Genomic DNA, 15,716 nt, shown 5'->3' on the forward strand with positions numbered 1-15,716 from the left:
TTTTGAGATAATTCCTGGTGCTAAAACTGACCCAAAACTCGACTCGCATCAGTTTTCATCAAGAAACAACAAGCAGATACATGGGATGTGGAACAACAACTGCTGCTTTACTTTTTTCCCTGGTGAGGAATACCGGTGCGTTTTTTTTTCTACTTGATAATTTTAGAGTTCAAATAAACACCAGTAAGTTGAGATTGGAAAATTCTGACAAGAAAGCTTTAATTCCCACCCCCCCCTGCACAGAAACACGTGCATTCATGCTCGTGGTGTTTATGCAGGAGAGATCAAGCCACGGCTGGTTTGCTCTTAATACAAACACTCGGCCGTGGAGGTTTTTTTTGCCAGTTGGTAACCACTCCACCCACTCCAGTTCCCTTCCCTAAATGAGAGGTTTTATTTCTCCCCTCAGCGTAAAGTCCACACAGACACCTCGCAGGCTTCCCTTTTTAGACCAAGTCTTATTTTCCTTTTTTCTACTTGCTGCTTTTTTTTGTGTGGAAAATCCCACTAAAAGTTAATGATAAATGTCCTTCTACCACTCATCTGACCACAAAGAAGATGAAATCAGTATACTGAGACCAAACTCACACAGTAGCTTTGCATTATGTTTAGCTGGTGTCTTGGGGAGAACAGTAGATGTTTATGCTGATAATTTGACTGTTTTAATATCTTTTTTTAGTGTATAAGGTGTCTGGTTTTTAATGGTATGATCTCATTTCGACAAGCTGATTTTGGACTACTCTGTATACTGTGTAACAAATAAGCAAAAGCCTGTTCATTTCCAGCTCAGCTGGGGAACAGGAAAGGAACAATTCCTCGGTTGCTAAATGGAAATGCAGAAATGCAAGCAGGGAAAATGTGCAATAATTTGTTGAACCCTGAGGACTTTGCTCAGCTGCTGAGAGTTTGTAGATAATGGACCAGTGGGGAAGATCTTGTTCCTAATATTTCACTATTCTGGCTTCTGTGTTTAGTACAAAGGTAAGATGCTGGCATGTTCAGATTATATGCTCAGGTGACTGCCCTGTCACCTTCTGTGACAAACGGCCTGTTTCTGCAGCGAAGGTCATTTGGATCAGTAGGGATGGGAAAAATAGCTACAGCTTTGTATCTGCTGCTGGAGATCTATTTATGCACCAGCTCCTTGTCAGACAGAACGTGAACCTGGAAAGCTTGATGGGGCTTTGATCCAAGTGTGACAGATGATGTTGAATTTGATGCTAAGAGATGTCTGAGGTTTCTTTTGAGTATGTTTCACCAGGTTACTTCCTCACTTCTCATTTCATGGCAGGGGCAGTGCTCAGTCCTCTTTGTTTTTCCTGCTTCCCCTCGCAGCCAGGCACTTCTGCAAAAAACTGTGTCGAGCAGAATGGATGTGTGGCTGCCTGCCAGAGAAAGCCAAAAAGCAAAGAGATCTCTTAGCAGAAAAATCTGGGTTTGAAATTTAAGACAAAACTACTCATGTCGTATTTTCAGTGCATGAAGAACCGACATTGGGGGTGTTGATGTACTTCGTTACATCTTTTTCTGAACGCAAGCCGTAGTGTTTCATCCTCATATCAACTTAAAATCCTAATGAAACTCTTCTGTCCTCTGACAATAAGCTGGAGTGTTCCCCTCTTCATACACTACTTCTGTTCCCAAGTCTCCATCGGTGCAAATGTGACTTGAAACAAACCTCAGTTTTCTCTGCTGTGAACTTTTCACGAGCCCACTGGGAGGGGCGGGAGAAAGCGGCAGAGGGTTGCAGGAGGAGGTAGTGTCTGTGCAGCTCAGACCCGAGGAGGATGCTGGCCTCGCCTGGCAAAGGCGACTCTCCTGGAAGACTTACCAGATTTTAACAGGCAGTTCTGCCAGCGGAGACCACACACGGCTCCTAGTCCACCTCTGTAAGTATTACACCCAGAAAACAAGGATGCCACGGAGCCGCTCTGGCTCTGTTTCAGAGCATTTTAGCCTCCAAAGATTGAGGCCCTTGTTGTTTGCTGTGCCCGCCCTGGGAAGACCACCGCTGCCCTGCGTGCTGAGGAGGGAGCAAAGCCCTCGAGCGGTCTGCTTGGTGTCGGGGTTGGCTGCCCCAATGGCTCCTGTGTTCCTTCCCGTGCCGCGGGATAGCCGGCCGGAGGGGAGGCGTTCCAGGAGCATCCCCACGTCCTCTGGGAAGGGCTTGCCAACAACTGCTCGTGTGTGCGCTGGCCTGGCAGGGTGACGGATGCCTAACGGCTCGGCTGCCTATGGGGTTTTAGGTACAAATTTGAGAGGGTGGAGCTGCCTTCAGCAGGAGGTGTGCTCTGGAAGTCAGAGTGTGAGACTCCGCTCGGCTTTGCACTCTCTCTATCCACTTGCTGTTGTGAAGGAAATTTTTTTTTTTTTGATCTGACCGGACAAAATTTTTATTATACCAGTGAAATTTCCAAGTTGTTTCGTACTTTGAAGAGTTTTAGGAATTCCTGCCAACGCTTTTCCTGAGGGAAGCCATGCCCTACCACAGAGTCCTTCGCCTGGTCCTGCTAATGCTGTGTGGCATCCTGGTCCCTGCTGTGCTGGCAGGTAAGGAGCTTTGTTTGCATTTAAAGCCCAAAAGCAGGGGAGATCTTTTACTAACCTGCCTCTCTCTTTCCTCCTCCTTGCATACCTCCTCTCCTTCCCCTAAAAACTTCTGTAAGTGTTTCTTGAATTATAATTGATTAATGGAAACTAGCTTTGGAATCGGTGGCTGGTGGTGAGTAAGAATATATTCTCCATCCCGAGACCAAGTTTCTGTTGGGGAAAATGAAGAAAGTCCTTTGTAACTTTTCCTAAGTAGAACAGCAGTAGCATGAGTGGCTGTAGATCAGTAGACAGATCAGTCAGCAGTAGATGGAGTGCTGTCAGCAGCTGACAGGACAAGGCTATCTGTCAGTTTTAATAGCAGCAAGACATGAACGATTGTGAAAAGAAACATTTTTCTCTGGCTGAAGCATGTGTGCCAGTTTCTGGTTCCTTCTATGCTTTCTGCTGCAGCTGAGCCCTTCACAGCTGTAAGCAGAAGCACGACAGTGTCTGTGAAAACATTCAGCTCGGTCGAAAGCAGAGGTGTGCGTCTAAAGAGAGTTTGTCCAGAGCTGGGTGCACCGAGGCAGGCAGCAGCACTGGAGGTACGTGGCTCTGACTGGAGTTCAGCGAGGGGACGGGGATAGAAATAGGTGAGACACCTGTTCTGTGAGGAGCTGTTTTTTAAGTAATTTCAGCCTTATCTGCTCCTGCCTTTAGCACCACTGTGCCGGCGGAGGGGACCCGAGGGCACAGTCGGCTTCAGAGGCCGGCTGGTCTGAGGTGGGTTTTGCAAACGAGGGAAAGCTGCCTTCCAAACCGACCCTGTAGCTGGGCTCTGGGTGTACAAATGGAAACTCCTCTGGGGAACTGCTTCCCTCAAAGCCTCTTCCCTTAAGTGGAGGCGAGGCTGAAGGGATGGCTCAGGCCAAGATAATAGGCATGAGCACAGCACTTGTTTTGCTGGATTCCTGTCCTGCCTTCCAAGACCTGGAGCAAGGTTGGATCACAGGTCGCCCCGACTTTGTTTGGAGCATCTTGCCTAGCAGGGAGATCCTGGCCAGCTGTCTGGCAGATGAAATTATTTCTTTTTAAAGGAGCTTTCATACGGGGAGGGGAATTTATCACTGCGCCCAGCTGGAACATCTCTGGGTGCAAGAATGGAATTATTGTAGCTGGTATTTCCCACGCAGATCCTCCTCTTGTAGGACACCTTCTTACTAGGAAACCTTTAAAGTAACTAAGAAATGAGCACTAAAAAGTGGATATTTTCCTTCTCAAACCCTGAGCTTTGATTTCTGTATAGTGGAACGTTAATCGCTTAAGCCCAGTTTCAGTTTGTAGCTTGCTCATGCTCCCAGAAGCAGTGGCAGTGCTCTTCCCCAAAACCAGGTAAGGTCTTTTCTTAACTGTTAATGGTATTTCATGCTCTGCAGAAAGTGATTCATTTCCAGTGAAAATTTAATCTGCTTCCTCTCTGAGCTAGGATTTCTTTTACCCTATTTTAAGTTTCCAATATTTCTGCATATTTGCCCTGCCCCCTGCCTTGCCAGCTTTCCTGTGTTACTGTCAGCTCAGCGTTGCAGCTGTGGTTTGTACCTGTCGCTGCCTCCCTGTGTCCCTTTGCTCCTGTGAAATACTCCCAAGCTCACCTGATGCCTTCAGTGGGTGAGTCGTGCTCGTGCAGCGAGGCCAGTAGCTCTTGAAGAGCTTTGTACTGATGAATGCAACATTGGGATCCTGGGGCGTAGGAGAGACTCGGTGCGTTCTCTGTGGCAGTTTTAGAGGCTTGAGGCTGCTAAGAAGTTTGTTCTCCGCTGCCTCCAAGCAGGACGTGAGGGGAGCAGCTGGCATGGTGAGCCATCCCAGGAGCAGGGCCATTTCCTGCTGCGTTAGGAGTGGAGAGTTACCTACCCCCAGCACAGGGGCTTTTAGTGCACAGTGGAACTTTTTCTGCTTTTCACCCCATTAGAAAAGGAAATTTCCTGCCTTGTGCAGACAAAGAAGGGAAGGGCACGCAGACAGCCCTCTGGCCTCCACGCATACACACGCAGCCCTGCCTTTCTGTAAACAAGTTTATTTAACATTCATCAGAACCGCAGCGCTCTGCGCTGCTCCACGCTCGAGCTCCCGGCGCTCGCACATCACAGGCTGCCCTTTGTGCTCCCCATGAAGGCCTCTTTTCATCCCTGCCCTGGCCCTGCGCCCGCTGTGGCTACCTGGGGCTGGACAGCCCGTTGCTGGCCTCGGAGTTCACCCAGCCCCTGCCCTCCCGTCTCAGCACCTCGTACTTGCCGTGGCAAAGCCCTCCGCAAGGGGCAGGGGCGGACTCTGCCTCAGAGAGGGCTGCAGCTGGTGACAGCCATGCAGACCCCAAGTCCACAATGAGTCTTCCCTTCCTCGCTGGACTTAATTTTATCATAGTGGGGACTTGGAGCTACCTAGTACCCAAAGCCTTGAGTCGGTGCTCAGGAGTTCAGCCAGACGTGAAGGATCTCGCTGGCAGCTGAGGTTCCCATCTGGGTGTAGCAGTCGGAGCGCTCTCGGGATGTTGGTGGGCTGTGTACCTTGATCTGGCTTCTTGCCCAGTCAGTTTGGTTTCCTGGACGGCATGGTCAGGCCTCTGCGACGGGAGAAAGTGTGAATTTCTCCTCCGAGTTACTGAGCTCTCTCCAATATCCCATTTGTCAAAGATGGGGAAACAACCGACTGAGTCTTTAACCCTCTTCATCCACATCATCTAGGTGCAACAGGAAGCAGAGCCAGTTCAAGGACTTTCTGCACGCCCAAATCTTCTCCGCTCCTGCTTTCCCCAAACCCAAGTGGCACGTAGGCCTAGAGCACAGGAGGATTGTGGAGAGCTGATTTTCATTCTTTTCTATCAGTAAAACCAGTTTTAACTCATATAATGGATTCAGAGCTGCAAGTGAAACAGAAGTTAGTAAAAAGCCTTTGCGAGGCCTTGGCTTCTGAATCACGTATATATTTGGTATCTAAAGTCCATTGTGGACTCATGAATTTCCTCATTTTGAGCTAATGTGGAAATATATTGTACTGCAGTAGCATGTCAGAGTGCGTATGGGGGGGAAAAAAAGCAGCAGAGCAGGAGATGTTGTGCTAAAGAAGAAACTACAGGAGAAGACCTTGTCCAAGGACATCTTTCTGTAGCAACTCGTATCTTCATTCTTAACAATAGGAGAATAAAAGATTATAAGGAAGCTTTTAAAGTTCAAGCACTAGAATGTGAGAAGTACTAAATATATTTTGTCAGGCAAATTTCTTAAAAAGATGCAGTTGTTCCACAGGTCTGTCCAGACCCAGAGCAAGTCCTTGTAGCCCTTTACTCAACCTTGCTCTGCATCAACACTCCTTACAATGACTGACACTAGTATCAGCTCCCAACTGAGGTTACTGGGTTGGAGGTGGAGAGGGAGGATGATGAGGTGCTGAAACCAGCTTGTACAAGGAAGAGTGTTGCTCACTGGTGAGTGATCTCCAGGGATGAAGCTGTTAGGTGGCCACATCTGCCTGCCTCGAGGCCTTGCAGTCTGCCTGTGGGATGCTCTGGTGGTTTGGGGTTATCTTGAAGGATCCTTCAGTTTTGATGGCTTCCTCAAGAGCTATCACTTGTGGAGACTCTTCCAGTCTTATCTTTCAGCCACTGAGTATCTGGGGCACGGGCTACCATGTCACTGTGCTGGCAGCTCACCCCACCTTCTCACTGAGCATGGACATAGCGGTTTCATCAAGTTGCCTTTGGCATCATCCCTCCTAGAGCTCACTGCAGCCTGTGTAGCTGAAGTCCTGCTGGGTCCCTGGATCATTTGGAAAACTCACAGTGTATTTCTTTGTCGTGTAGTAACTCTGATACTTTCTTCCCTTTTCCTGGCCTCAGCTGTAACGAACCTGTGCTGGAGAGATAGAGAAGACCTGTGCAGGATGGATAATTCCCTAAAATAAGGCAATTTGTAGTGTCAACATACGGGAAGGAAGAGGGGTCATCCTCCACCTGATCTGTTGCAAAACACTGGAATACTTTTAGTCCATTTTTTCCAGGTTCCATCTCTGTCCAGTAAACCCCCAATAACTTAAGTCTGTTCCATGGCTTCCTCTTAAGTGCTCTCAAACTCTATTTTTTACCAGGTGAGTTTTTCTGGTTGTGGAGCAACACTTGTCGTCAGTCTGTGCTCTAGAGCTGAGACAGGGCTAGTGCTGGGGGAGAGCTTGTTTGTGCCGTGGGGTCAAGGTTTCTCTCCCTTTGGAGCACCTGGCACTGAGGCACGAAGCCTCAGCAGTGGTGGGGTGACCCACGTGCCTCGGTGGCCCCTCCCTGTGCCCACGGCTGCCCCTGCGGCGTCGCTCCAGGGCAGGCAAACCACGCCAGTGCTCCAGGTGGGCTTTCCTAGATATAGGACTGGTCCTAAGGCTGATGCCAGCACAGCTAAGGCATGACGCTCGTCCAGACGTTAGACATCTGGCCTTGTGATAGATGTTTTGTTTTGAGCGTGTTTCTTGGGAGTTTCTACAAAGTTCTTGGGTGAACAGGAAAACCATGCACTACCTTGCCTTTGATATTTATTTTCTAACCCTCAATTGCACCTACGCACTTGAGACTGCAGTGTGTTGGGGTTTTTTGCACGAGTAAAAAAGGCCGTGCCCTGCCCCAAGGCCATGGAGGTCCCCTGTCACTTGCCCTTTCCCTGTGAAAGGCTGTCGCGGGTCTGGAGCTGTCGCTCGGCGGCGTTTGTTCAGGCACAGAGCCTGCAGTCAGGGTGACAGTAACCATGTGGGTGGGCAGGCCTGGCTGCTCCAGTGCTGCTTCTCTTGTACATCATACTTACAGTCTTGGTCTCCTGCTCATGCACAGCAAAACAGCCCAGGAGGGAGAGGGGCTCACAGTGCTCACAGGAAACAGCAGCAGCAGAGCGGAGAGCTGAACCTCCTGAATCGGGTCCTACGCCTGTACTTGGAGCCTGTCCAGTCAGAGTGTATCCAACAGGCGACTGGAAGAGGCGCTCAGGTCTTGCTTGGAGACATGTGAGACCTTAAGTGTGCGTGTGGTGGTTTTTGGCACCTAACCCAAGCTCTGGCCTTCCCCCTCACCTTCCTTGCTTTTACCAGAGGACTGAAATGGGAGTGTGGGGCGTTCAGTGCTGCTCCGTTAGAGATCTGCTGCTCTCAGCCGGTGGCAGCAAGGCCGACACTCACTGGGACTGTCAGGGAGGGGAGCAGGCGGGACTTTGATTGTTAAAGAAACCCACTGGATGCTTGGGAATAGTTGGATGGGTGGTTGGGCTTCTTAAACGGGCAGAAATGGAGGCATGTGAGGACACGAGCTGTTAGTTTAGGAGGGAAAATCAAAGGGAAGTCTTGGAAAAAAGAGTGCAGGTTACAAACGGGCACTCTCCCAGGCTGCAGCAGTTTGCTCTGGAGAGACCTGCCTGCTGGCAGCTTTCGCTGGGGACGGCGCTTGCGTTCGGTTTTGTGTTCCCCCACCCCGTGTGCCTGCTGCAGGGCTCCTGGCGTCCGCTCTAGCAGCATTGAGGGGCAGGAGCCGAAGAGGAGGCGCAGCAGTGAGCTCTGGCTCTTGGCGATGTTCAGATGCAGGTATTCCACTTTATGCGTGTGCACAACTCTGCTGCTGCTTCTGAGCTGCCAACTCCTGTTAGTGAGGCACTAGACCCGCCTGAAAGGAGTTGTGTTTGCCTTGGTTGAAGCGCTGTTTAGGTAAAACCGCAAGAACTCGGGACAGAAAACGCATGTGTAGCACACTCTGCCCTTTCTGTGAGGGTGAACTGAAAGCATGTTTTAATCAGATGAGGGGATTTAACAAAATACATATCCAGAGGCCCTCCAGGACTCTATCCAGGTCTTAAAAATCACTGAGATCATAAACAAATTAGACCATTTCCTTTTTACTTGGCTATCGAAAATAAGCTCTGTGCCCTGCTTAAAGAAAGTGGCAATAAATTTTTCAGGAATTAGAGGCACCAGGGACAGGAGAGACTTTCCGGGACCTGTGGGCCTGGCTAGAAAAAGAGCCTTTGCGCTACAGTCAGAAGGGGTGGTGTTCCCTTCTTGTCTCTTTGAGAACAGGGAGTGGGGAAGACCCTGTCCAGGTCCTACAGCCCCCCTGGACAGTGCCTGCATCTGTTGCAGATCATCCGGGCTAAGGCCTTTCTCCCGGTCAGATGCAGGGGGGTACACCCAGCTCTTCTGGCTTTGGAGAGAAAAACATTCTTGGGAAATGCAACGACAACGTCCTCCCAGCATGGTGTTCCCTTGCCAGTTGGGAACGGCTGCAGTGTTGGTGCTGGCCCCGGTGGTGTTGACACAGTCAGGAAGGTCGTAGCTGGAGTGTAGCTCTTCTGTGCGGAGTTTCTCCCCTTGCAAAAGCAGCCTGGAGCTGGGGCTTCGAAAGCTTTACAAACGTTTGGTTGGTGCCTAAACCAACAGCTTCCCAATGCCACCCTTGCTAACTAAATAGCCCCAGCTCTGCTTGGTTCCTTTCCCTGTTGCTTTAACTGCATTTACCCACTAAATTCTGTATTTCCTCCTGATCTGTCCTCTGGTAGCTAAACCACAGGGTTTAGGGAAGAGAGATCCACTGGAAATGGCACTTCCTGGAAGAGCCTCTGGATGGGCTGGGAGTCTCCAGCTCTGCTGGCTTGTTTTGCAGGACAGGTTGGGAAGGGCCCTGCAAGGGCCTCGGGTGTTTCTGGGGTGCCCTCGTGGAGTACAAACCTCTTGTGTGCTCATAGCGGACACCCAAGATGCCACCTCTGATGCAGTGACCGCAGATGTACCAAGCGTGAGGACGTGGTATCCACTGCTGCCCTCAGCTCCTCCCCAGGGGGGCTCAGCCAGCCAGAGGGTGCTGGTGTCGCTGCCCGGCTTAGCTGGCACCAGCCTCAAGCTGAGGGCTTATTTGTCTCTGTCATTGCTGCTTGGGCCAGAGTTAAACCAGGCAGCTGTCTCGCTTAAAATCGGGTAGCTGTTATAGCTGTGGAAGGGACCTTCCAAAACTAGCATGGAACCCTGTTGTGTTCCCAGGCCTGCAGGTGGCTTTGAATAGCTCTGGGGAGGGTGGGAGCTACTCTGCTGCGAGCCCGGCCTAAGTCCTGTCACTGGGTTTGTACAGGCAGCAGAGGTGAGCGTTTTGGTGTTGGTCCTCCTGTTCTTTCGAAGCAGGGCTCCTATGGGAGAACAGAGCGTGCTGGAGCCCGTTAGCGCCGATCCTTCAGCTCGCTCTCCCGTGCGAGGCAAGGAGGGCTCCAGGGACTTGAAGCTGGGGCTGGTGCCACCAAGATGTGCTGCTGCCACCTCTCTAGCTGGGCCAGGGAGAGCCTGGGACAAGCCTCTAAGTGCCCCTGGTACACCAAGAGACGCGGGGTGCCGGGGGATACCTCTGTGCCTTGCCCCACGGCGCCCAGGCTTGCTCCGGCCCCTCTGATGCCCTCGTTCCCAGCACCGATAACCATCGTGTCCGTTCAGGTGGGCCCTGGCGCTGGATGCTGTTCCTTTTCCTCCCCTCCCCTTTTTTTTTCCCCATCCCAGTGCAACATTCCCAGCGGTTTCGGCAGGGAGCTGTGGAATGTCTCCCGCTCCTGCCGGGGCCCACCCGAACAAGCCGGGCATTGACAGGGAGTGCTCGGCTCAGCCACACACAGACAGGGAGGGCTCTCTGGTTTGGCCCCTGACCCCACAGCGGGAAGAAAGAACAGGAGGTGAACGGTAACATCAAACAGGGCCTGGCCCGGCTCATCCCCCCGGCACGGCGCAGAGGCAAGGCTGGGGCTCCTGTCTGGGGGAGCCGCGTCCTGCGCAGTGCCAGCACCTCTGGCATCCTCTGCCGCGTAGGCTGGTGGGGCAGGACGGAGAGGCCCCGAGATGCTGTGAATTTGGCCAGCACAGGTGGCCGGGTGGCCTCTGCCTGTTGCAGGAGTGCGACAGCCCCTCCCAGCCGAGTGCCACGGGCATCCACGAGCCAAACCGGCTGCAGATGTTCATGCGGGGCTTGTTTGTGCACAAGCAGAGGTTGCACGGTTGTGGGGAGCTCCCTGTTGTCCCGTGTACGCCAGGCTGCCACAAAAACCTGTGGCAATGTGGTTTCACCCCGGGGCACGGGCATTGCCTTCGGCTGCTCCGGGTGCTGGTGCTCTGCAGAGGAGGGCTCTGCCCCCCCCCCGGGTTCCTCAGCCCTCGGGTCACCCTCCACCCACCCCGGGGCACTTGCCAGGCTGCTGGAGCCCAGGGACCTGCTGAGCTGCGGCTGTCCTGAGCTGCTGCTGTCACCAGCAGCCTGGCTGGGGCCACCTATGCCTGTAAGTGACTGTGGGTGCTTGTCTCCCAGCAGAGTACCCCCAGGGCCCGGTCCCCACCCTCTGGAACGAGCCCCCCGAGCTGCCCTCTGGAGCCGGCCCCTTCGACGCTGCCACCACCACAGCCCGGCTCTCGGACGCCACCGCCTTCCCCCCGTACACCTCCGAGCTGGAGCCCGAGGACACCACGCACCTGCACCGCCTGGACGCTGGGGACGGTACGTGACAGGCTGCCCGCGGGTCGCTCCCGCAGCGGCTTGGGACGTCCTCGCTGTGGGCCTGTCACCTCCCGGCAGGGGGAGGCCTGTCCCCAGCCACGCTGCTGGTGGAGGAGAGCACCTGTATCGCCTGCTCAGGGAGATTTCCCTGCCCAAAAGCCTCTGCTGCAGCGTGTGCGCCGGCCCCGCAGCAGCTACCAGGGACTTTTTTCCTGTCCTGGGTCTGACCTGTCACAGCAGGCACCTGCGGAAAGTGCCCTGGGCACAAGCAGGGCTCTTCAGGGCAAGAGCCTGCCTAAAGCCCTTGAACCAGGGAGTGTGAACACCTTTCCTGGCTCCTGAACTACAGCGAACGCCTGTTGCGAGGCAGCTCTGCAACAGGCCAAGCAACTCTGGCAAAGCCGAGTGCCAAAGACCCGCTTTGTGGCGGCTGTCCTTGTCACCAGGAGCTGGCTGAGGAGGCAGGGGCTGGCCCCAGCCCCTGCCCAAGGGCTCGATGCTGCTGGGGTGCAGGACCACACCTGGGTTATGTGGGGCTGTGGGAACAGGTCTACCATGGCCACTGTGAGCAGCTCCAGGCCAGGAGCTTGGCCTGACGGCTGGGGACATGCTGGCTGTGGGGGTGACCCCCAGAGCCCTTCCTGCCTGGGCCCCCCCCCCCTGCTGACCTCTCGCCACCTTGTTCTCTGTCCCTGCAGGCTCGCTGGGGCCCGGAGCTATCGGAGCCATCGTCATCGCCTCCCTCCTGGGTACGTCTGTGCTCGTGGCCTTGGTTGTCATCACGCTGAGAAAGTTCTCGACCTCCTGAACTCAATAAAAGATTTTTCGGTAACACAACCAGCCCGTTTCTTGCCCTCAACTGCTCCTGCTCCCTGTCTGCCAGGGCCCCCCGGGGGAGAAGCTCTGCCATGGTTGCAGCGAAGGACGCTCCAGCCTCTGCGCTGGGCACCAAAGCTGCGCCCCAAAGTGCTCTTTGCTCTTCACGGGCGGATCTCCTGGAGGTGCCGAGACCCAGGAGGCTCGTCTGCAGCAGCCAGTGTCCCCCCGAGTTGGGAGGGCCCTGCGCCAGCAACGGGCTTTGTGCTGGCAGCTGCTCTCCGGGTGTAGGAGGGGTGGCAGTAACGGTGTTGGGCATCACCCTGCACAGCTTTCCTTGGGAAGGGTTCTTCTGGTGGTGGAAGCACCCCCATACTTCCCTGGTCTTACCCCAGCCTGCATTCATCTTCGACCCTGCTTCCACCCTCTGTTTGGGCCAGTTGCACTGGAGGGGACTGGGGAGGAGGCGAGCGGTCGGGGTGGGGGGAGGAAGAAGACGCACGTGTGTGGCTTTGGCGCTGGCTCGCTCAGCTATATTTCATCACACGGAAAAACGAGACAACGAGAAGTTCCCCTCAGTTTGCCGAGGCAGCCCCGTGGGGTCCGGGGGGGGCTCCAGCCCGTGCTTGTGGGCCCCAGGCCTGGCCCTGTACAACACTGGAGACCACTGAAACGGAGGCGTGCAGGGCTGGGTCTGAGGAAGTAACACTGGATGCCACTTGGTGCCTGAAAAGGGCCTGGCCTGTGCCTACGGTTTGGAGTCCTAAAAAGTCACAACAGAGCGAGAGGGGCCAGAGCGAGTCCCAGGGCTTGGCAGTGGGTCGTGGGCCAGCGCATGGCAGCCCTGGGCCCCTCTCCTCCCAGAAAAACACGGTGAGGAACCAGCATCCTGACACTGGGCAACCTGGGTCAGCCCCTCCACTAGTGAAAGCTGTTTCTGAGGGGTAAGGGAGCATTTCTGGGCTATAGGAAACATCCCAGGCGCGTGTGTGGGGCTGTAGTGGCTGGGCTGGGCTCAGAAGCTGGGATGTGGCGATTTCTCAGGTGATTTTAAGGACTTCCTAGGGTTTCACTATAGAGACTTTCTGGCTGCTGCAAGGTCTGGACGGTGAGCTGGAGGTTTGGTTGTACTCAGAGCTGACTGTGGGGTGCTGCTGGGGACATCTGACTTGGGCTCTCACCATTAAATGAGCTTGAAGCACCAGACTGGAGGCTGGGGTCCCTTTCTGGCCCCCAGCTCTGGGCTGGGTCCCGGCAAGGGCCTGGGAGCCTCTGGCTGGTGTGAGCTGCCCAGGGACCCTCTCTCAGGGGTGCTACAGGTGGCCAGGGCAGGCACAGCCCCTGCTGGCTGTTGTCACATGCTAACATGGTGGCACTGAGCTAGGCCTGAGCAGGGAACCCCCTTTGCTGCTGTGGTTCCCACCAGTTTGGTCCTGGGGGTGGCTGCAGCCCCCGCCCCCCAGCGCAGGGCTGACTCGGTCGGCTGTCCCAGGGCTGCGGTGACAGTACAACAGCCCCAAGGACAGCCCTGGCCTCCCTCAGCAGGGTTCGGCTGCACACCCAGCGCATAACCTGGGCCCCAGGTGCCCCAAAGCCCAGCTCCAGAGCCCCCCTCCAGCAGCTCCCCAGTGTCCTGCTGCCTCTCCCCTCTGCCATCGGTGCAGCCATGCTCCTCTGCTCTGTGTGCGGGACTCCGCTGGCAGGCAGCTGCTCTCCATCCCCTTTCCAAGCACAACTGTGGCACCGCCAGAGCGTACAGCGGCGCAGGCCACAGCGCCTGTAAGACTCTCCTTTGCAGTGTTACAGAAAGATGCCAAATAATTGATTTCCCTGATGGATGCTGGCCTGTAGCTGAGAGGCCCTCGGCTGTAGCCATGTGTGGGACTGTTCAGAGCGAGGCTGTTGAACAACAGGCAGCTGCCGTGGGTCCGTCCCCTGGCTGGTCTCAGTGCTGTGCCCTGGGCTTCATGCGATGCTCAGTGCCACAGCTGGAAGGAGTGACGATCCGGCGCTGCTGGCGACGGAGGATTTGCGTATATACACGGCGGTGAGCCTGTACAGGGAGCGCGTGTGCGCGGGCTGTGGGTTACAAGCATGCAGGCAGCGATCGCTGGGCCTCCCACAGCACACGGGACAACAGCTCCTGGGGTAATGTCAGTCGCCTGCTGCGTGGCAGCGTGGGGGGGCCGCCTGGTGCTCCCGTGGTGCGTGGTGGTGCGCGGGGAGGCACCGGCACAGCCACACTGCTCCGTGCCTCGGCAGCAGCGAGTAGTGGAGACCACGAGTGCCGGGTCAACCGGGACGGGCTGTGAGGCTCGGGCTTCGGCAGCGGCTCTGCGGAGGGGTGCGGGCTGGGGAAGGGGGGGGCGAGCTATGGGGCAGGGCCCAAGCGTGCTTCAAGGGCATCAGGCGGGCAGAGACGTGGGTCAGGGCTGGCGAGGCTGGGCTGCTGGTGGAGCGGGGCTGGCTAGTGAGCATTTCAGAGCGTTTGGAAGCCGATCGAGGGGCTGCCCGTGGGAACAGGCCCAGCGGCGTCACAGCAGGACTGGGGAGGTGGAGTTCCTGGGGCTCGGCCCAGCCTGGTGCCAACGGGCTGTACGAGAGGCGGCAAGACAGCCCCTCTGCTTCAGTTTCTACCCCTGTAAGATGCTGCTTTAGAAGGGCCCCAAACTCAAAAGGTTGTGATGAGCTCTAAGTGCTCAAACTGGGCGACATAAATTGCTTAGTGACACTTGTGGCCCCAGCTAGCATATCTGCGGGGAACAGGGGTCCGCTGCCGGCACCTGATGGCTTTTGGGCTGTGTCCGTTTGGCTCGTGCTCTTTGGGGCTTTAGAGAACACCTGGAAAGGGGTTATTTTAGCCAGTTCGAAGCACTGATCTCCAGGAAAGGATCAGTGCTGTGGGGGAAGCATGGCGGGGAGCCCAGGAACTTCAGTCTGTTCAGAAGTACATGTGTCCGGTCGGGCACACCAGGTCCTGCACCACGGCCCACAGCACCGCCGCAGCCTGTATCCTCTGCCCCTCTCCCAGAGGCACTCCAGGCGCTCGGGGACACCAGCGGTCATTGGCGATTTCTGCTGCCCAGTTTCCTCCGCTGACTATCATCCGACTTGTGCACCCGGAAACACTCCTTCAAGTTCTGGGCTCGGATTTTGGGGTTCAGGATCTCCTCCCCCATAGAACTGGGGAACCAGCCCCTCTCCTGGTCATGAAGACGCTCCCCAAATATCCAGCCTGAGCAGAGACAGAGACAGGCATAAATGGGGAAGGACTGGCCCTTGCTCCTGTGCTTGGGACAGTTGTGCTGGAAGGGGCCTACGGAGCTGACAGTGCCTCCCCGGAGCTGCTCAGAGGCCTGTGCTGGAGCAGACCCAGTTTGTAAATCTGGCCAAGGAGGCCTGCTGGCCTGAGCAGTGCTGTGTTTGGACGCCTGGCTCAAGGGATGCCAGCAGAAAGCAGGCACTGCTGCCACCAAGAGCCCTCCACTGCTCCTGATGCCACAGGAGCGGTCCCCAACAGAGACCCAATGTGACCGAGACCACCAGCTACGAGTGTGCCCCAGGGACCAGAACCGGGTGGCTGCGAAGCATCACCAAGGTAAGAACAGCCCTGGGTTACATCTGGGGTGGCTGTGCCAGCCCCGCTGTGGCCCACAGCCAGTGCCGGGGTGGCTGTGCCAGCACTGCCGCAGCTCCAGGCAGCCTGGATTGGCTGAGGATGATGAGGAGGCAGTAACTCTCTGCTCCTGCTGTGAACTCCCTCGGCTGCGATGCCGGTGCCGGGGTCTCTGCCTGGGCAGAGGGGCCCAGCAGCTGCCTGCCCAGAGCA

At 55.3% G+C, this 15,716-nt stretch overlaps 2 protein-coding genes across 6 annotated transcripts in view; one reads left to right on the top strand and one right to left on the bottom strand.

The window, feature by feature from the left end:
- The first annotated feature begins 81 nt into the window (after window positions 1-81).
- On the top strand, window positions 82-11,906 carry SNORC (secondary ossification center associated regulator of chondrocyte maturation). Of its 2 annotated transcripts, none has more exons than XM_074833517.1 (3): window positions 82-2,550; window positions 10,886-11,071; window positions 11,770-11,906. In XM_074833517.1, exons 1-3 carry the CDS (start codon window positions 2,478-2,480, stop codon window positions 11,877-11,879), a joined length of 369 nt encoding a protein of 122 aa, XP_074689618.1. In that variant the 5' UTR covers window positions 82-2,477; the 3' UTR covers window positions 11,880-11,906. The 2 variants fall into 2 exon arrangements, with proteins under 2 accessions (XP_074689618.1, XP_074689619.1); XM_074833518.1 differs by having other exon boundaries at window positions 10,889-11,071.
- Window positions 11,907-12,394: 488 nt separating this feature from the next.
- NGEF (neuronal guanine nucleotide exchange factor) overlaps window positions 12,395-15,716 on the bottom strand; it is a 51,932-nt gene continuing 48,610 nt past the window's right edge. For all 4 annotated transcript variants that reach the window (XM_074833533.1, XM_074833534.1, XM_074833536.1 and 1 more), the window contains one exon: window positions 12,395-15,122. In XM_074833533.1, the coding sequence (XP_074689634.1) occupies window positions 14,950-15,122 (173 nt within the window). In that variant the 3' untranslated portion in view covers window positions 12,395-14,949. The remainder of the gene's footprint in view (window positions 15,123-15,716) is intronic.

This window comes from Strix aluco, chromosome 9, assembly GCF_031877795.1.
Source record: "Strix aluco isolate bStrAlu1 chromosome 9, bStrAlu1.hap1, whole genome shotgun sequence".
Lineage (NCBI taxonomy): Eukaryota > Metazoa > Chordata > Aves > Strigiformes > Strigidae > Strix > Strix aluco.

Excerpts from the sequence above, each read along its gene's own strand:
- SNORC (XM_074833517.1), top strand. The coding sequence starts at position 2,478 with ATGCCCTACCACAGAGTCCTTCGCCTGGTCCTGCTAATGCTGTGTGGC. Across the intron at positions 2,551-10,885 it reads GGTCCCTGCTGTGCTGGCAG|CAGAGTACCCCCAGGGCCCG; the intron begins GTAAGGAGCTTT and ends CTTGTCTCCCAG. Across the intron at positions 11,072-11,769 it reads CCGCCTGGACGCTGGGGACG|GCTCGCTGGGGCCCGGAGCT; the intron begins GTACGTGACAGG and ends CTGTCCCTGCAG.